The sequence below is a fragment of the Lagopus leucura genome, unplaced genomic scaffold (assembly GCF_019238085.1).
Source record: "Lagopus leucura isolate 7727_CA_CO unplaced genomic scaffold, USGS_WTPT01 Super-Scaffold_100016, whole genome shotgun sequence".
Lineage (NCBI taxonomy): Eukaryota > Metazoa > Chordata > Aves > Galliformes > Phasianidae > Lagopus > Lagopus leucura.
In genome coordinates this window covers 12022393-12043669 of record NW_024962270.1, presented here as the reverse complement: position 1 = coordinate 12043669, position 21277 = coordinate 12022393, and the positions used below count along the sequence as shown (strand labels likewise).

At 39.9% G+C, this 21277-nt stretch overlaps 1 protein-coding gene across 1 annotated transcript; it reads left to right on the top strand.

Annotated features, from left to right (window-relative positions):
- The first annotated feature begins 1090 nt into the window (after positions 1–1090).
- Positions 1091–21265, top strand: VSIG1 (V-set and immunoglobulin domain containing 1). The gene is made up of 7 exons (XM_042876865.1): positions 1091–1200; positions 4644–4804; positions 16156–16354; positions 17900–18055; positions 18728–18847; positions 19531–19657; positions 21034–21265. Exons 1-7 carry the CDS (start codon positions 1152–1154, stop codon positions 21215–21217), a joined length of 996 nt encoding a protein of 331 aa, XP_042732799.1. The 5' UTR covers positions 1091–1151; the 3' UTR covers positions 21218–21265.
- Positions 21266–21277: the final 12 nt, after the last annotated feature.

Below are 21277 nucleotides of genomic sequence, written 5' to 3'. Positions count from 1 at the left end.
ATAGAAAGGTTGGCCCATGTTTTCACCAAGCACAGAAATAAGTCTTAGGGCATTTTCATTGTCTCATTCATGCAGGTACAGGAATACATCTAAAAGGCAATGCTGCCCTCTGTGATGTCTTCAGCTACTACCACGTGGCTGCACATGCACAACCAGCTACTCCCATCTCAGTACCAGGCATTGAATCAGCTTCAATCAAATGAGATGGAAAGCAGAGCAGCCTTCTCCAAGCACCTGAGCACCCTGTATTCCTCACGAGCTTTAGACAACTGGACAAGGTATTCTGCATTCACTAAGGGCAAACTAATCTACTGTAAGTTATTGTAATTATTTCTAACCTTCATCCACTGCTTTTTCACTACATATATCAGATATTAAGATTTAAATAAAAATCAATATATTCACTTTGTCATTTGTATTAGTAGCATCCAATTTCAAGGATTAAAACCAGATGAAACCAACTGCATTGTTTGTTGAGAAGATAGACTGTGTTTTGCTTTACCTTTATTTTATATAAATATATATAAATATAAATATTTCTTTATTTTGGTGTGTTATCTTTTTGTGAATTCAGTACAGAAATTTCAAGTCAATCATAAGTTCAATGTAATCATTCTGTATGACACTGTATGAGAAATACTTCTAAAAATGGAAATGTACTAACAAAGTATTATCTTCAGATGCCCATTTTACAAAAATATGTGATAGAATTAACAGGAAATAAAGATTATTCCATACTCATACAAGGCATGACTCCAATGCTGGTAATCCCACTGACCACTGGCAATGCTGGTAATCAGATGTAGTTCTACAAATTCTTTTGTTGTGCTCAGTAGGAGTATTTACATGGGCAAATATTGCTGGCATAGTAGGTATAGGTGGGAGCATCGGGGCTTCTCGGATTCAAAGGTTTATTATTAACAAAACACTCATTTGCTTTCACCCCACAAAGTGGTTTCAACTGAACAATCACACCACTAGTCGGAGAAAGGCATACATGCGATAAAGGAGAATGAAAAAGCTCGCTGACGTGCTGATACACAGCTGATAAGAAAAACAAAAAGCCACTTGAAAAAAAAAGCCCACACAGATGAGTTTTAGTTGAAGCCAGAAGCTGCATCTGGACTCTTTTCTCTCCAAACGTCAAGAAGATGTTTCCAACGATGCTGAAGATATTTCCAATTCTAGCCACCCTTGCAGGTAAGAATAACAAACTGATTGAAATAACGCTGAAGTAGAAGAACTTGCTGCAGTAAGACAGCAGGTGACCCTGACTGGCAAACTAGGAGAACATTCAGGACTTATTTCTAGATGTAATGAAGATCATGGCTACACTGACGTGCCATTTTGTCGAAATCAGCAGGATGACCCCTAACTGGTAATAATTTTTTGCTCAAGAATGGAATTTTAGCTTTGGTAAACTAATACTTTGCTTTAGAGCTGAGAAGAGGCAAAGGGCTCACACACACAACGCTTGGGTCCTTCGTGGTTGGCTTTCTCACATTTGCCTTTTGTCTCCCCTTCACAATATGCTGGGAAATGATGCCTTGCATCCACCCCATTTAAAACTTTTTGGGGGATGCTAATCTTAAGCATGCAAATAGTCCTTTGGAATTCCATGAAGTGAGGATGTAATACCTCATGGAATCTAGAAACTATATGGTACACTAAAGATAGTATTTTATTACTGTTTCAAAGACAATGCATTGGGCTAAGCTCTGTTTTTAATATATACAGAGGTGGACATTTTAAATCTAATGAACAGCCTCTAATTTCACTAAAAAAATTGGAAGCTAGTGTCCAACATTTTCTTTTCAAGATGGAATTATCTGTTTGGAAGCCAAATAAATATTTTAAATGGTTGCTCGTGGTGTTTCAGTGCTATCACTCTCACTCCACAGATTTTTGCCTTAAAAGTGAAGAGAAATTCAGCACTAGTACAAATATTTTGCCAGACAATGTGCTCTAATTTCAAGGGTTTGGATTTAAGACCAACACTGTGGCTGTAGCAAGGGAAATCATTGACTTCTGTGGCAGTCAGGAAAAAATCAGTAACTGGTATTTGCTCTGTTAATATTAAGAACTGCATGGGTCTGCAATGAAAGTGAATGATTCTCAATTAACAGCAGCCACTTTTCTTTAATAAGGAAATATTCTCACAGTAATGTTGAGTAAAAGATACAGGCCAGCTATTTTTAACAGTAAGTTATGCCCTGTTCTCACTTGCCTTTTGTAATGTGTAACTTCTTACTCATGCCCTTTTTTCGTTGCAATCAAAAGGCCTGTATGTATGAAATGGGATTATAAGTTTGAAACAGTGGATTAAACACGAAGACAAATTCTCATTAACTTTTGTGGTGTAGAACAGGCTGGGCAGGCCCAGTCTGCTCCATTTTCAGTCAAAAGCACCATCTTAGAATTAGTAGTGGCATTTAACAACCTTGCTGGACGAAGAAAGTTTTATTGGTTTTGGCCTTCAGAACTAAGCAAGCTGTATGTGTTTATTCAAAACATGCAGCTTTATGGAAGCTGGAATCACTTAAGGAAGCTGGAGTCATTTCTGCTAACTTCTCCTGGAAAATATCTGGTCTCTGTAGCACTCTTGATTCTAGAATCAGAGTGATAAAGGAAAATTGAAGTTTTGAGTAGAATGCCATTGTGTGGAAAGACAGCAGCTCCTTTACAATGAAGAACAGAAAATAAACGCACGTAACTGCAACTATTATTGCGGCAAGAAACCATTATCTTCTGTCCGACTTGTTAAAGCCAAGATCAATGAGCTGAGACATCTAAAATAATACTGTATGGCTTTCATATTAGATTATAGTAAAGACTAAGGTATTGTGAACTCACATGACAAGAAGGACTTGTAGATAGCACTGGGATCCCCTCCTTCTCCCAGGCAGGATCCGCTCTGATTTGAATCAGTCTGCCACTCCTGTGAGGCTGTCTTCATATCTAATGTAAATGTCACTGCAGTTTGAGCCTGCTAGCTTTCCTCCTAGCCACCACTGCCATGGAAAGTAGATTACTGACTTCTTTCCAGTGAACTTTTAACTCTTGAAGAGTTCAGACTCTAGGTTGAGATAGGCTTGCATACTGCAAGAGCTGATGAATCTGCGATATTTACATGGTTAAAAATGAAAAAAAAAAAAAAAAAGTCCTTTCTTACACTGTTTTTTCTCATATGGGTGATAATTTGAGTAAAATATTTTTTGATGTCACTGAAGGTTCTGCTTAAACTCTCAGAAGCAGCACCCTAACATAAAAGGCACAGATATTCCATTAAGAGAAGGTTGTTTTCTATGTTTTGCTTTTATCACTGGCAAATATAATTTTTGTCTACACAAAAATTAGCCAACAAGAATTTCTCACCTTGCCCACTGTATCAGAAAAAGCACCAACGACATATATTTTCCACCATGTCCAGAACAGATTCTCCTTCAGAATCTCTAGACAGTAGCCCTAAGACTGGACTCAGCCATCTAGCTAAGACCTAACATTCAGACTTCAATTTTAACTGACAGCTCTAGCTTTGTTGCCTTATGTCACCATTTATAGTAATTTGAACAGAGGACAGAAACAGATAAATACTGTAGAACATCGCTCAGTTCCTGTCATTAACACTGCTCTGTAGCCAAGACTGATGAGAACATTACAGAAAAGAGTTCATCAATTATGTTTAGTCCTTTTCTGCTTAGAGAATGACAGAAAGGGTTGATCAGGTTACCAGAGAATTTCTCACAACTCACATGATAAAAGCATTTCCAAAAATCTCAGTTTGAAATTTGCAAGGTGAATATATTGGAAAACAAAGGGCTTCTGCAAGGAAGCTATAAGAAACCTAAACAAAAAGCAAAGGAGGTTGTGGTGAGGTGGAAGTCAGCCTATTATCCCCAGCAGCAACAGCGATAGGACAAGATGTAACAGCCTTAATTTACACCAGGGGAGGTTTAGATTAGATATTAGGAAAAAATTCTTCTCAGAAAGAGTGGTGATTCATTGGAACAGGCTGCCCAGGGAGGTGGTAGAGTCACCATCTCTGGAGGTGATCAAGAAAAGGGTTGATGTGGCACCGAGGATGCGGTTAGTGGGCATGTGAGGATGGGTTGCTGGTTGGACTAGATGATCTTTGTGGTCTTTTCCAACTTTAATGATTCTATGATTCAAAGGAAATAGCAAAAGGCAAATAGAGGAAATCTGCCGGGCTTCAGCTTGGGAGAAGCCAACAGTGCCACCGAGTCAGAGTCAGTGTAAGAATACGAGAAGGTAGCAGATGGCGAGCCATGAATAAAGATCAGATATCTGAGGAATAAGCGCAAAAAAAGAAGGCAAGAAAGGTGTACAGTAGGCCTAGGGACAGCTGTGAATGAGAGCGTCAGGTTCAGGAGAGCACTGAGTGCAGGGAGGCTGCCAGTGAGAAGGCAAGTCTGTGCATGTGGGAGCAAGCCTGCTTTGTGCTTTGCCAGAACAATATTTGTTTTAAGGGGGCTTGCTATCACTGACATATGCCCAGCAAGCCCAAGGGAGCTGTACTAAAAGCAGAGTGACAAACACCTCCAGGTTCCTTTGGCAGAGCAGGGCCATCCACGCAGTGCCCAGGCTGCCCTGCTGCTCTCCGCTCATGCGCTCACTGCTCACAGGTCGCGTCCACGGAGTTGTGGTGACCGTTCCTGAGAAGACGGTGAACGTCAAGACCGGCGGGAATGCAACCCTTCTCTGCACCTACACGAGTTCTCAGCCGCTGGGAAACTTCTTCATCCAGTGGAGCTTTTACAGCGCCAAAGAGAGCCAACTGCACACCGTAAGATATTTATTTATCACAAATAGAAAGTTCTTAAAAAATTATTACAGTTTGTGCTGTTACCTTCACCATGTCCCTGCATTTAAGACTGAGCTGTAATGAAATCTGGGAGAGAGCACCAAGTCAGCCTCGGCTCCCAGCTCCTTCTGGTGGCCTGAGCTCCTGCTGAAACTTATGAGAAGGTGCCAAAGGGACTCGAATGTTGAATGCCTTGCTCCAAACCACATAGTCAGCGTGACAGGGAGCCAAGTCCAGGTGTCCAGCAATCACACAAGTGCTCCTGCCCTAGGCCAGCTCCCTTTTCTCTTGTCTGGCAGATATTTCCTTCTATTGTGAGGGCTGTTTTCCTAGTGAGACGCCCTTGCCTATGACTACGTGTTCCCCAACCAAGGGTCAGATACAAGCTCCTGGCTCAGCCACCACTGCCACTGCCAGGCAGCTCTGCATGGAGTGGTGCCAAACAACAGACTATTTGTGCAAAGCAAGCGGTCATAGCTTGGCTGGATTCCACAGGAATTTGTGCTAGCAGGAAATCTGCCGCATCAAGCTTGTGTTAGTGTTCTGCAGCATCCCACAAGTATCACTGTGGTAGCAGAACAAACATGGATCAAAGGCTTCTGCACTGCCTGAGGCCCTGAAAGGCAGCAGAGCTGAAAAGTGCTTCCCTGCAGGATGGTAGGAGGAAGTGTCAGCATGGAGACAGCACCAGAACAGTGAGGGACACTGTGAACTATACAGGTTCATGCTTAAACCACTGCTCAAGCCTCCCATGGGGCTTTGAAGGCCTTGTAGAGCAACTTGGTCTGCCTGGAAGGAACCAGTGATGGGGTGTGTGACTTCCTATACGCCACAACAGTGCCCAGAGTTCAAGAGCTATGACTAAATTCAATATTTTGTTGGGAAATGAATCCATGAATCTCACTCACAACACAGCATGCCGGCTGTGAGTTACTGTTAGCTCACCTAGGAAGGTGCTGAGCTCTCAGCAACATTTTCCCTTACAGGCAGAAATGCCTATAGAAGTGCTACTGCATCCTTGAAGACTGTGACTTTCCCCATGCTCTTGTGTCAGGCTTGTGTGTTTCAGATAATTCTTTTTCTTTTCCACTGTACTCATCTTATTGCTAACATTTTCCTACTAAAATTTCAGTCCTGTTTAACACCTGACAGTTGGTATAAAGTTGACTTAGAAGACCGGCACAGTCCACATTGATGATATTCCTGTTATGTTTAATAGTTAATAATATTATGTTAGGAGATTTGCCACCACTGATAGTTACACCTTCTATTCAGTTTACCAATCATAGCAGAATAAGACTGCATGTAATTTGTAGAATGTACAGTACTGAACAGCAATAGCAATTTGAGACAACTGCTTATCCTCCTGCAGTATATCATAGCCACAGATAAAGACTGTATGAGAGATAAGTACAAGCAGTGAGCCCATCCCAAATTCTGACTCTAGCTAAATGCCAGACAGATGCATTCACACCTTCCCTGACTAATTGTATGAATAGCTGTTACTCATCATTAGCTTTTTTCAAGTCAGAACTGTTTTCTTAAATAATTATTCATGAGATGGTGGTAGCTTCGTTCCCCAAGTAAGTTGTATGTCGTATAATATATTATAATTTTGACCCAATACATTGCATTATCAACTGTAGTCACTTGTTCAGGAGTGTATGTTCAGGGAAGTATAGCACCAAGGTAGGATTGAGCTCATATTCTCCAGAATCAGCTCAAGTTTTTGTGTTTACTTGCATTGAATTTTCTTTATTGCAAGACAAAAAAAAAAAAAACAACAAAATACATTTTCTGGTCACAACAGAGAAAAAAAGAGCACGTTGTAGCTCAAAGTATTTCAGAGGGAGCATAGAAGACAGTGTCAAGAGAACCAGGAGGGTAAAACTTGTAAACTATGGCCAACAATGAGAAAATATCCCCTGAGGAATGTAATCGTAAAATACTGTGGGTGGTTCAGAAAATGCTCAACAAGAGTTGACCTGAGGCTACTGTCGGGGAAACCTTGTGGATCAGTCTGCAGTACTCCCTGTTTTAGCAGCTCCCACTGAAGTCATTGGAAAAGCTGTGCCTATAAGGGCTTAAGAATCACTACTGGGAAAAAATGACATCTGTTTTTCTCCCTGTTTGAAACAAATTTCATGCCAAGTTCATTTTTGCAATGCAGAACACGCACACTGGCAACAGATGATCTGCATTTTTGTTAAATAGAGTCAATACAATGGAAAGGCGATGGGTTAGTGGCTAAGACCATTCTCCAAGAAGACAGAGGCAAACCATCCATTACCTGCAGTGCCCATTCTCAGCTCATACGTTCAGCAAGGCACCCAGAAAGCCCCCACTGCCTGCTGGTGTGCAGGTGTGTGCAGAGTTGCAGGACTGGGGTGCTGCTCCTTCACAATGCTTTGAGCATCCTGCTCAGCCCTTTGGTCATATCTTTTTACAAGAACGTGGTAATTCCTTTGCATTTGGAACTTATTCACAGGGAAATTCATCATGTTAGTACAAACACTGGTAAGAAAGTATTGTGACTGCTTGTGGAGTATACTCAAGTAGGGAAATTAAAAAACAATCTCTGTTTCTTCAAACCTGGCTTTGCCCTGGCTGCTTAGTATGCAGCTGAAGTTAAATTTCATGGTTTGTCTCAAACAGGAAATACATGCATGACAACAGGAGAGATTGCCTGCTTTGCCTTACATTGTTTAAAGAATACTAAAATGTAAGGTAAAATTATATTCAATATACTGATGTGCTGACAAAAACATGCTGGCACTACGGTTTACTAATTACCAGAATAGTAGCTTGCATTTTAAGTCAGATTATAATAATAATTGAGATTACTCTAAAATGCCAGCAATAAATAAACACTTCCTTACAAATAGCATCCATTTTTCCCTGAAAAGTTTGTTGAAAATTCTGCTTGCATTAAAAATTGGCCACTTTTCAACAACAACATAAAAATGGATAACATTTCCATTTTTTACAGATGAGAATTTCTGCCAAATATTTTAAAGATAGGAGACTTACATGTTTTCAAAAAACAACAACAGAAAATACTCCTTAATCCACCTCCTACAATTCTAAATACTCCCAACATGTTACTAAATGTTAGCTGTCTTGATGACTCCATTATTCACATGATTGGTATAATCAGAATTAATGGGGGAGAGGCATTTTTCATAAGAAATACAAGGAAAAGAAATCTTCATTTCTATAAATAATGTTTATTTACATAATTGAGAATATGACTATTTCTCTCTACAGTGGCAACACATAATAGAAGAAAGTCTGATGAATGCTAGGATTAAGGCAAATTTATGTCATTTAGATGCTTTTGGCTTGTAACATCAATGAAGGTGGGCCTTAGAGCCTTCGATTTTAGGACACAGTAAGTACCAAGCCCACAGGTATTCTTTTAAAAGGAATGTTAGTATTTAACACTGCCATCTTAGAGATTTTGCAGCGTGCTGAGATATGTAAACTCCAGTACAGTTCTGTCTCAAATGAGAGGAATAAGGACTGGTGACAGTGTTAATTGAATGCAGGAAAGTATTCAGCAGCAGATACCACCTTGCTTGAAGACAAGACTGCTGCTGCTCATGAGTTCACAGACCTGGTGCTTCCCAGCTCTACAAAGCTGGCTGGTGTGCTTTGCTCTTTGTTGTGGTGTCTGCACATCCTGCTCCCTTTGCCCACCTTACATGATGCTGGCACAGGTGCTCAGCAGTTAAAAGCTGTGGCAGTTACACGTGAGAGGATGAGATACCACAGACGGTATGGTGAGAAGGGAGGCAGCAAGCAGAGGAATAGCAGGTGTTCACTGTGATGGTTTTAAGAGAGTGCAGCTATATTTAGTGTGTGAATAGAAATCTTTTTGCTCATTGGAGCCTAATTCTGCTGAGAAGTTTTTCCAGTGAAGAAACCAAATAATGTAAATATCAACTAATGGAAAATAGGATGCCACGTGTATTTTTAACTTCTTTCTCTTGCCATTTACACCTTAGCAATATGTCTTTTAAATAATAAATTTAATTTTTAAGAATACCCAGAATACCCAGCCAAGGCTCTTGAGCTTTCCAAACACTGAACTCTCCCTACCTTACCTATGGACAACCTGAAGTAAAAGCTCCTTGTTCTGCTCACCCAAGGTAACAGCGTACACCGCAGCCTGGCCTGCTTCCTGTGGTAGGGTCTCCTGCTAATGTCTGCATCTGTGTTTCATGTTATGCTCTGAGTCATTTGGCTGGCCTCGGTGCAAAGCAGCTAAATAAATGTTTGAAAGACTGAGACGTCTGTTGACTTTGCAAAGGCGAGGCTGCAGCCTTGCAAACCTAAATATAACTCCTGAACCCAACCTGCTCACACCTTGAACCTCCAGCCCGGGCCACCCACGGTCAAAGTGGAATTATAAGAGATATGTGGCTGCCCAAGCTATGCCCACTACGTAGTACTGATGGAAATGCTAGATTCGCTAGAGCAGTAAAAGAAATGAAGGACTGTTGTTTGTAAGAGGCACAGCTTCAGTTAATTGTGAAAAGGGGAACAAAGACCCCTTGTCAGTGTCAGTGTCAGAGCAGTCAAGCAGTTCCCTGTGTGTCACTGGGATCACTGTGACTGCCTGCGGCTCTCCCTGGTGCTGGGGTGAATGAACTGATCCTCTGAAGCAGGCAACAGAACAACACGGAAAGTGGGAACAAGTGGCAAATGATCAGGTTGCAATCCATTTGTTTGGAGCAAATATTAGACTTCAGTTTTAGTTTGCCCAGTTGTAGGTAAAACTCAGAAATAGGATGATGTTGCATCCCAATCTGTACTGAGGGCACCTTGCCCTTGTGAGTGGCACCACTGCCTTCTGGGGGCTGTGCAGAAACCAGGTGCTTACGCTTTGGGGGAACACTTACAGTCTCATTTAACTCTCAGACCAGCCCATTTTTGCTCAAATGCAGCCTTCCCCGTGTCATGGTATTCTGAGTATGGATGAAAAATCAATCAGTCAATGTCAAAAGATGGTGTATGTGACAGATGCGCGGGGAAGATGTAGCTGGAGATACAAGGTAAGAAAAAAAATCCCCGCAATCGTAAGAAAAAAAAAATCTAAACAGCTTCTGCTACATTAACACTGCTATAAAAACTTGTAATCACGCTCTATATTTAAATCCAAAAACCAGCACATGTCTGAGATGAGCTGAATCAGACACACCATTCTGAATTCTTAACTCACGCTACGTTTTATTGCATTTTCCTCTATCAAAATTTTTTTGGATTCTTTTTCCTCCAGCTATTCTATGTGGCTGAATTTGTACACGATCCTTCAGGAGTATTCTATCCAAAGCATATCTTACTGACACGTCCACATGGGTTGAATGTGAGCAAGTCTGAATAGCCTAAATTTGGAGCTAGATATTTACATAGCAAAAATAAACGTTCATCCTGGATCCCCTTTCTAGAAAGTAACATCTTGAAAAATGATGTACAGAGAGGAACACAAAGCTGCCTGCTGATGTGGCTTCATCCCAGCCACTGGCTGGCCATCTCCCAGACTTAATCCTTTCCAAATCCTTTGACTGAGTGGGATTCCTGTCTCACAGGGTGCAGCCCAATGCAAATCGAGGTCTTCATAACTGCCAAAGAGCAGTTACACCTATGCTAAGCACTATGAGAGCATGTTTGCGCTTGATACACTGTAGGAATTTCTCACTAATAGTTCAGCCACAAGAATGATACTGTGAGAACACGGAAGAGATGATCCCCAGGAGTATTTTGTGCCAATTAAAGCTGCTTGGTGATCAATTCTTTTAAGGCTTCTGGCTTCATTCCTTTACTCTTCTACCAATGTGCAACTGCAGCAAGAGGCATCTTTAATTACTCAAGCAAAATTCCCAATAATATAGGGCAGAATATCTCTGCTGCAGAAGGGCAATATCAGTTTCAATGCAAATATGTAAAAAGAAGCTGTGGATGAGAAAAGGCATTTGGGGCCAGACTTAGTCACATGACATATGTCAAAGAAACCAATGTATGTATGTGGGGATTTGCTTTCTTATCTGCCAAGTTCAGAATCTGAGCCTTGGGCTTTAATTAACACTTTGAGTGTGCAGCATTTGCTCTCTAATTAGATGGTAAGATGCTTGAGGGAGTGCTGAACACATTTTTCCCCATGTTGTTATTTTATAAATTCTGTCTGTACTCAGAATTCAGGAAGATGATGGTATCTAACTGATAAAGTTGTTAATATCTCCCTCTGCATTTATTGGTAAGAAAGGATCCAACAGTTCTTGTTATGGTTGCTGGAGAAACCTCCAAACAGAAAATGGTACGACAAAGTGATAGGGCCTGAATGCTTCTGAACGCCTGAGCTTCACAGCTCTCCAGGCAAGGACTGCGAATCAGAATGAGACACTGAACACACCAGGCGAAGGAAACGTCATTAGACAGGATGCTAGAGCTTTGTATCTGCTGGTGGGAGAAAGCAAGAAGGGGCTGGAGGGGGAGAAGATAGGTATTAGAATGGACATCATGTCCTCAGACTGCTTCACAGTCAGGAAATCAAGGCTACTGTGGAGATTAAGTGGGACATTTTGTAATGCATCTTCAGCTGTACCTCTTTTTACAGATGTACTAGACAAAACAGCAATGTGATGTGAAGGTACTAGCAGATGGGGAGATGGGAGGAATACTGCATTGAAAATTGTGAATTAGTCCATCCAAAGATATTTGAAAGACATATTTACACTATTTTAGTACCTGTTTGTCCAGCCCCAGGAAGAGAGCAGAAACAGACAGAGGCGTGTTTTTTCTAATTCACTGTCTGATTTTTCACATCAGAAAAATCTCCACTCCCCAAGGAGTCAGATTGTTCTAGGGGAGTTGTATAAAGAAAACCTGGAGGTAGGTTCCTTGTTCTCTGCCAAACATCTGGCAGCTTTTGAAAAGCTGCAACTCAGTATCAGCATTGCCAGTTGCTTCCTCTTTAGGCAAGTACTTTCTTTACCATCACACAAGAAGAGGAACAGCCTTCCCACAGCTCATGCTAAAGTAAAAGAAAATAATATGCGAGTTCAGGCACCAGACCCTGCTGCATTTGGGCCACAGATTATCTTGTCCCCAGCACCTGGAGAACATGAACGTTATCATGATTTTCTTCCCAACTAACATGATCATTTCCACTTCCCTGTTCTTTCTGTAATCCATATTCCCCAAACACAAATAGTTCCACTGCTTTGGAAATCTATGAGCCTGAATCCTGGATGTATCAGAGAAATGCAAAGTAACTGCCATTGCCTTAGAAATCCAGGCAGGGTGGATGCTGATACTAGTGGTGGTAGGCAAAGCCTTGCCCACAGGTTTTACAGAACAAACTGCAATCCTTTGTAAGATCAAGGAGAATTTTCCAACTGCTCAGCTGTTTTGCAGAAATGGGAGTTTCAGACTGTGGAGACAACAATTTCAGGAGTGATAATCTTGGCTTTTGTGTGTGTGTGTGTCAGTTCTTTGATTAGTCATCCCAGGCAGCTGCTCCCATGACATGTGAAAAGGCATCATTATATAAAAACTTGCATGGGCAAGCTAGCTGGTAATTGGAAGTAAGAACCATTGCTACATCCTCAATATTGTTTTTACCCTGGTAAATCATCGTCTTCACTAGAGCTGCTCATTATTTGCTTAAGAACAAAAAGTGCTCTTTTTTTTTCAGAGAATACAGAAGAATACAGAAGATTTCCTTAATTTTTTTTTTTTTTAACATTCAAGATGCTGGACTTTAAACATACCTATTACACCATTACAAAAAGGTCTCCAGCAAAAGACTATCATTGACTATACTGATACTTTTTGCATACACACTTTTCAGGAACATTTTAGGCACAATGGAAAGAAATGTTGATGAGCTGTGTATTTGTCAGAAGTGACATCAGTTGTTAAAAAAAAAAGAAAAACAAAAGTCTGCTGTATCTTCAACAGAAAACAAGTTTTTGACTTTTGAAATGGAATAGATACATTTTAAAGAGTTTTTTATTGCAGCTTTTTGAGAGGCACAAACATAAGCTTTTAAACAACACTATAAAAACGTTTGATACAAGGATTTGAAATACTCATTTTGAGTGTATTGTTTGAAATGGGCTATGCATTCACAGCCAGTGAACTGAAGCATGTTCCTCTCAAATGAAATTTCCTGTGTACACAATCCAACCTTACCTCTGGGACAAGATATACACTCAGTAATTAATCACAACATTACTCAGCCTTTTTGGTGTTTACCACCTTCCTTCAAGCAATAGACTCCAGGGCTATTATGATAAGAATAGAGAATAGGCAGGAGCCTGCAGGGGAACTGAGTGCATTTCCTTATGAAGTGCAACTATGCTTATATTCATAGTTTAAGAATATCCTAAAACAGAAAGATTTGGTTTAAACCCATGAAGAAAACAAATATTCTTTGCTGTACGGACACTTGCTTCAGACTTAATAGTGTACACAAAATATTTTCCCTGCATGTATGCAGAAAAGAAGGCCACACAGGATTAATTTTGCAGCACATTATATAAGGGCTTAGATATGTAATTCATTCAGACTTCAGATGAAGCAAACCACACTCACTCAGCACTTGCTTCTGTCATGTTTACTGGCATGCCCTGACTGCATTTGAGCTCACAGTGCCAGTCCTGTTTAGCAGAAACATGTGCTGTAGCTGAACAGGCATGCCACGGGAAGTTTCTGTTACTGTTTAGTCTCACATAAATACCAATCACTCTAAGGGAGACTGAAGAGAATTTAGCCCTTTTTTCAATAGAAAAGCCCTATGAAATGAGATAGTGGGCCTGCCTCTCCTCTCAAGCTGCTGCAAGTCACACAATACTTAACATTGAAGCCATTTTACAGCTTAGTTTCATGGTAGTGTGAAGCTGCTGGAAGCTCCTTCCCTTACAGTGCAAAAAAGGACACCACATAATTGATTGAGGAGAAGCAAATCCATCATAGCTGAGATTTATGGAGTTTAACAGAAGCTTAAAATTAGAAGTTGCAGTTCTTATAATTTCAAACTCATGAATCAGGCAGTGTTCAATACTCAGTTGCAACCTGTATTAGGATAAACAGGAAAAGAGAAGTGGGGCCAATGGCTTTTTTAAATTACAGGCAGATTTATTTTCTGATGAGTGATCTGTTTAAAGCAAACTCCTAATTTTGAACTGCCTCTCTTTCTTAAATACTAGGGTGTTCATCCAGACTTCAATTTTGCATTAGATATTGGCAAAGCATGACGTGAGTTTTAAAAGAGATTGTCTTGCATGCAAGAAATGGCAACTGGAGATTCTTTCCAGCAGTTTTGCAAACTTTCTAACCTAGTCTGCGCTGTGCTAGCATTAGAACTCCTATCCTTCCTTCCTGCAACACCACTTTCCCACATTTTGTTAGTGTACACAGTAGTTTAGCTTTGGTATTCAGAGCCCTGCATCAATTGTACCTGGTGTTTGCAATTCTGTAGTTGGGAAAGATCAACTTTGTTGGAAAGTGGACCAAACTGCACTTGAGATGGGGCCAAGCTATAGAACTGAGGCTGTTGGTCCTATGCAGTCCGTGTTTTGACCTTCATTTGAAAACTTTATCACTGCATACACCAGCCATGTTCTGGCAGTTTTAGGGTGTAGCTTGCCTTAAGCTAATAAAGGTTTCCAGATAACATTGCTTAAAGATTTCAGTCAACACTTTATCGGGGTGGATAAATAGAATTAAGAGTAAGTATTCTTAATTCAAAATGCAATCAGTTGATCTGCAAAGTAAAGCAAATTACACTTCTTGACTGTGGATTTACAGTGTACCTACTGGCAGGAAGCTTTGACCACAGAGAAATTTGATACCACTCAAGTGGGAATGATATTTTACACCAGTTTGTGAAGCTTTTTCCAACAAGTGTTTTCCAACTATTTCCATGATAAACATATTGTCAGTCCAACTTTAATAAATGTATTTACACTGCTGATTTTGGAATACTGTCAGTAGGACAAATGTTAGATCTATTTGAGTACCAAGCTGTAATTCTGTGTGATTACCACTTGTGAGAAAATGGCTGAGTGTCCTTGAAACATTCAATTTGCCTATACAATGGAGTTTGTGCACTGGGGAGTACATGGCTTATCCCAAGTACTATCACTTATATATAATGCTACTACTGACAGCTGAGAAAAAAACAATTAATTCCACAGTACCAAGCTTTGTTCTGTCAGATCTCGGTTTCACAGGCAAACTCATCAGGAGATTGTGCATGTACTCCTTGAGTACTATTATTTTTACTCTAGAGCAAATGAGGTATCATGGTTTGAGGCCCAAGGCTCAAAATATCAGTCTCCACAAGGAACACTATCTCTCCTTTCAATCAACAGATGTGGTCTTCCAAGCTTACAAATCCAATTCTATTCCCACAGCGCTGTTAAGTACAATTAATGCTACTGAAGTCTGTGGAATCAGTCAACATTAAAGAGCAAATTATAGTTAGGGAGGAAAAGTAGCATTCCTTAGAGGCATTTCTCTTTACTGTGCCTACAACTCTGCACAAGTTTTCTACTGGTTAGTAGAAGGGGAAATTCTTGATCTCAAATAGGTATCACTTCAAGCACTGAAGCCACCAGCTATTCTTGATTCCCATCTATGGTATAAACTCAAAAAAGCCATCAGGATAAGTCACAATATTGGCTCCGACCCTGATTACATAAACAAGAAGAACACATGGTTGCTCTAATAGCATATATGGTTATTCTTTTGGTGTTCTTGTACTGCATTTTTATTGCTTTCAGATTTACTGCAAACAGATCAGGCATCTTGTTTGCTTAGACCTATGCTGGGTGAATTCAGTTCTCTGTTTGCTAGCTTTTGTATTTGGAAAGCTCTGTAGCCACTTTTTGCAATGACAGGTCCATTCCTGTCATAATCTTCTACTAAGCTGCTTATTAACAATATCACAAATGATCACTGCTTTAATTAGTGCCACTATTAATTGTGCATAACATTGCATTTTTACAGCTTTATCATATGATGATCAATGATCTCACCTTTGTTCCTGCAAACATACAATCTGTGACTTAAGTACGAACAGAAAATCAGCTACTGTCCATTTACATGACTAAAATAACCCCTGTTCTGAAAAGCTTGCTCCATAAAAAACATTAGAAATATATAATCAAATGTACCATGTTTTCATCTCTTTTCCTGAGGAGGGTGCAAGAAAGGGGGGGTCACCTTGTTTCACTCAATGATAAATCAACCACTGTCCTGTTACGAGTAGCAAAGGGACAGTAAATTCTCTTGTTATTAAACTAACAGCTTGTTTTGTACCACAGATCTACTATTATTCAGAAGGACAGTCTTATTCCTACGGAGAGTTTAAGGACAGGATCACAGCTTCGACAAGTCCAGGGAACGCATCAATAACGATCTCCAACATGCAGCCCTCAGACACTGGTTCCTACACCTGTGAAGTTTTCAGCCCCCAGGATGATGCTGGACAGAGTCAAAAATCAGTGATTGTCAACGTGCTGGGTAAGTAACTTTCCTCTGTGCTGCTGTTTTGTCCTTTTCCTGCCTTTTTACAAGAACTGAGCTCACGTCACAGCAGCAGGGGGAATAGCAGAGAAGTGATAAACAAGGCCCATGATGCAGAAAAAGGGCCCATTTATGTATTGACGCAGTTTTGCTCCGAGGCTTTGGAGGCAGAGAGAGCTTGTGGTGCCATCTAGCTTCCAGACAAAGCAGGTCTCGTCTGATCCCACTCGCAGCTGTGTTTACTTGGCCTGCAGTAAAATCCCATTCTCCCACAAGAGGCCTTTATATTCATCCTCCCCAAAAGCTACCTAAACAGGTAGCTGGAACTACCCAACTTCACTAGATTTTTGATGTCGGAAAAGAAGGGATACTGTTTCATTACAATAAGAAGCCCTTCTAGCCATAAGTGACAACTCCCCTGGGAAGCCATTGCTTTCAGCATAACCCAGGCCCAGCAAAGACCAGCACTGACTGAGGTCTAACGGCTGTGATGACCTGTGTGAATGTGGGACAGGCAGCAGGACAGCCAAGGGTTCTATGACACCCTGTCCTCCCAGAAGCTCTAGAAACTCAGTATTGAATGGAAATACGATTAAATCTATTTTGAATTGAAGAAAACACCAGTTCAGCTGTCAGCGGGCTGCACAGAAGATGGAAAAAGAAGTGGAATGAGGTGTCTTCCTCCCTAGTAAGAGAAAAGTTTGCCCTAACCCCATCTAAACATTGCTTTTGTAATAAGAATTCATTCCTGATCGCAGTTACAAATCATAGCTGTATGCAAGCAAACTCAATATGATTTACCTATCTGCCATGGATAAGACAAAGACACGTGTAAATCCAATCTCTGACAGTCACATTTTCAAAGTACAATTACTAATCCTCATCTAAAATCCCCCAAAGAGTAAATCTCAGAACAATTAATTAAGAAACCATAGTATTCAAATAGAAATTCATTTATGCACATAAAATTTCACTGTGTTCATTGGTTGTATAGTTTCACTGATGTCACTCTACAGAACTACAACAGCACATTAGATGTAGGAAATGAAAAATTATAGCTCTAAGCATGTCTTTTGTGTATAAAATGAGAAAGCAGTATCCAAATAGATTATTTATTTATTTTTTTAAATGTATTTCCTCCAAACCACAAGACACTGAAGTATCAGGCTTGACCCTCTCCTTTTAGGTAGAAAAGCTCCTGTGGCCCTACAGGAAAAGATGCTATGTGGCAGAAAATCATTCATGATGAACAGGGACTGACTCATCATTAGTTGATAGTTTTCATCACCTCCATAATACAACTTAGCATGTAGAAGGAAGACTAGATAATAGTACTAGGCTATGTATATACATTTAGTATGTTTAGTATTACTCAAATCTTCATAGATCTCTTGGCTAGATCTATAAACAAGCCTGTGCTCTCAGGTGGAACTCCGTAACTGGGGTTCAATTCTTTACTGCAGCAGCACAAGAACAGGTCTCAGTGTGGAAACCGCAGCCCTGGCCGTATACTCATGTGTCATTCTCATTGTTATTTTACAGTCAAACCCTCAAAGCCTTTCTGCAAAATAGAAGGAACGCCTGAAAAAGGCCATCTAATCTACCTCTTATGCAAGTGTGACCAAGGATTGCCTCACCCCACCTACCGCTGGTACAAAGTAGATGAGAACACCCTCACGCTGGTGACTGAACACTTCAGTACGTAACTACAGGACTACCACAGCGTTCAAGAGTGCTGTCATAGTACCGGCTAGGACTTCACACGTTTGGTATCGCATAGGGCAGTGAAACATACCTTCTCTTCTGATGCTCAATACCACAAATTCCTATTTTTACTTACTCAAATTGACCAATAGCTGTCACAAAGACCTAACTTGTTTGTTCTCTACTTTTTTTTCCTATTTGTTTTAATAAAAAATGTGGCATGTTGAAGTCTATACCATTACACTGAATTGTTAAAATGGGAGAAATATTTATACCATTACATCTCGCTTCCCTTGAAATGAACACACATTCAAAATAGGTCAAATTGTCAATCAGTTGCTAAGAACTCAATCCTGAAAGTCTTCTGTATTCATTATCTTTTCATTTATGAAATTATACTGGCAATATTATCTATTTACAGAGTATTACAGATGTATTTGCACTGTAGGACATACTTCTCACATTCTAATACACTCCTGCAGAGTCTACTCTGTAGTAATTTTTAAGGAAGCTATAAGTTTTTGATTCAAAGACTATTAAAAAAGTGAATGAAGGAAGGAATAATATTTTCCACCTCTTAACAGTTCTTAGAATTACCAGCTATAGATAACCATTTGCCTCTGAAGCATATGAATGGCAGGCTGTAACTGTTCTCTTCCGTCACAGATCCAGACACTGGCATTCTGTACATTGGCAATCTCACTACCTTTGAAACAGGACATTACCGATGCATAGCCAGCAACATCATGGGGAACAGTACTTGTGAGCTCGACCTAACTTCAATGCGTAAGTGAAACTAATCCCTTACACAATGTGTATGCTGCAGAAAAAATGCTGTAATATCCTTAAAATGAACATTTTTGGCAATACAAACAGCATGGGCATTGGAGAGCCACATTTGTGTGTAGATTTTTCATGTAACCAGTAACAGTAAATTAGTAAATTACATGGTTACTATAAGTAACCATGAGATATGTCCCCAAAATGGGTGCTCAATCATTCAGCGGTCTATAAAATGAAAATGGTAAGTCAGAGCTAGCAGCTGTACTGGAGACAGAAGTTTTCAGTGTTCACAAACAATCAGAGCATGCATTTTGTATCTCAATTGAACAACAGTGATAAAGACAACCTCCATTTCAGAATTTGTTTGAAAAGACTGAAGAGCAAAGGCTTTTCAACTACTGCCAAGGTTAACAGCCCAATACTTTCCTTACCGAGTCATAAATGTGGGGTTTTCTGGGGGTAAGAAGCTAACTACCAAGAAGAGAGGCAGTGGAGATCATAAAAGCACAGTTCTCTCTTTCCTAGAGCATCTTTGGTCTCCTCAAAGAACATTTTAGCCTTTAGCCTGTCAGACTGAGTGCCTTCTTTCTGCTGTAGCTTCCTCCACTGAATTTCTATAGGATTTTGCTGTAAAATTCAGGTAATCTTTCTTTATCTTTTTAAAATTTTCTTCTCCCTCCACCCAGATTCTGACGGTAATATTGTTGCTGGAGCATTAATTGGAGCAATTCTGGCAGCTGTTATCATTTGTGCTATCGTCTGGGTCTTAACCAAAAAGGCAAGGACAAAGAAGTCATCAAGTAATGAAATGCAGTAAGAATTTGCTTGCTTGATTTTAAGACAATTATTTCTGTAAAGTACTGTTGATAAACCAGAGCTAAGGTAGAATGTAAATGTTGTAAACATTTATAGAAAAGTAAATAATACAATGCTTGGGAAAACTTACACAGTGAGATTTTTATTTTTTTTTTTTGACTTTTAAACTGTTGCTCTTGTAACACAGGTTACCACTACACTCTTCCTTGTTTACATGCAGTTACCATCTAGCAGTTCCTAAAATAGTGATTTAGAAGTTTTTAAACAAAACAAGTTGAAAAATTTGGAAAAATGGTGTTTAAAATGTAAAAGTTAATGGTGGTTGTTAATAGTGGGTGGATGAAATAATAAAAAAGGAATAGCAACTAAGGGTTTCCTCAGCAAACTAACTGACTGACAACTAGATATGAGCATGGGCTATGGGACACATGCTGAAGATGCTCTAAGGAGATACTCAAATGGAAGCAGACACAAAGATTTACAAACAGAATGGAGCACAAAATGTCCATTTTGATCCTGCCCTGGAGCTGATTTTTCCTGTGCTTTGGTCACTCATTTGTCTCTTGAATTGCCAAATCTTCAGGATAAAGATAATTTCATATGCTGCACGAGCTGCATGTAGCCCCATGATGTTAAATGCTAAACACACAGCTGTGCCTGAAAAGATTGTCATCTGGATGCTGCCCTGGAGCAGAGCTCTCAGACTTCCTGAAGGGACTGGTGCTAACCCAGACCAGTGGCCAGTTGCTCACTCATGTACATCATTTCTGCTTTGAACTGAAGCTGCTTTAACATATAGGTTTGTGCTTGGATTCTACTCTATCTCACTATGTGGAATTAATCCACTCATATCTAATGTTTTTTACATGTGAAAGTACTTCAACATTGAAAGTTGTATTGTTTTGATGAGATGAATGGAATTCATTTGTTACTAAAAATATTTTTCTAGATGTCAGTCTCTTCAAAGCTTTTTTCTGACTGCACCCTATTTTTATGCATTTCAAAGGAACCCCAGATCTGCATGCAATTTCCCTGAAAGCTCACATTAACCAGTATGTTTTGCTATCCTTTCTCAGACACTGTCCAACAGCATTCAGTTTCTCATTCTCCCTTCATGACCTGGCAGTTAAACACATAAAAAATTATTACTTTTTTCTAATAGTATAGCTGTTAAAACTAGTGATGCAGACTGACTGAACTGTCAGTCTTTGCAGTGATTTTATAGTTTCTCAGGTGCTTTCACAAAAGAATAATAATAATATGGGGGCTACTGTTCAGATGAAAAAGCTACAAAGATTCATTCTTTCAAAAGACTCTAGAGTAGGCAGGACATCAATGTATGAAATCACAATCTTCCTCCTGTCTTCCTGCAGAGTAATGGCTCAGAAACATTCCAATGCAGAGTATGCTCAGGTACCTAATGAAGAAAATACACCTGCAACCACAGTTCTACCAAGCAATGTGACAAGTGAGCAACCTAGTGCTGATGAAGCAGCAGCGTCTGAAACACCAGAAAATGATGAGAAGCATGAAATGCAGCAAGAAGAAACAGCCTAAAGTTCATTTTAATACAGTTTTCCTCATTGGCTTTGGATCACATTATTAAAAAAAAAACCA

Excerpts from the sequence above, each read along its gene's own strand:
- VSIG1 (XM_042876865.1), top strand. The coding sequence starts at position 1,152 with ATGTTTCCAACGATGCTGAAGATATTTCCAATTCTAGCCACCCTTGCA. Across the intron at positions 4,805-16,155 it reads AAGAGAGCCAACTGCACACC|ATCTACTATTATTCAGAAGG; the intron begins GTAAGATATTTA and ends TTTGTACCACAG. Across the intron at positions 18,056-18,727 it reads GCTGGTGACTGAACACTTCA|ATCCAGACACTGGCATTCTG; the intron begins GTACGTAACTAC and ends CTTCCGTCACAG.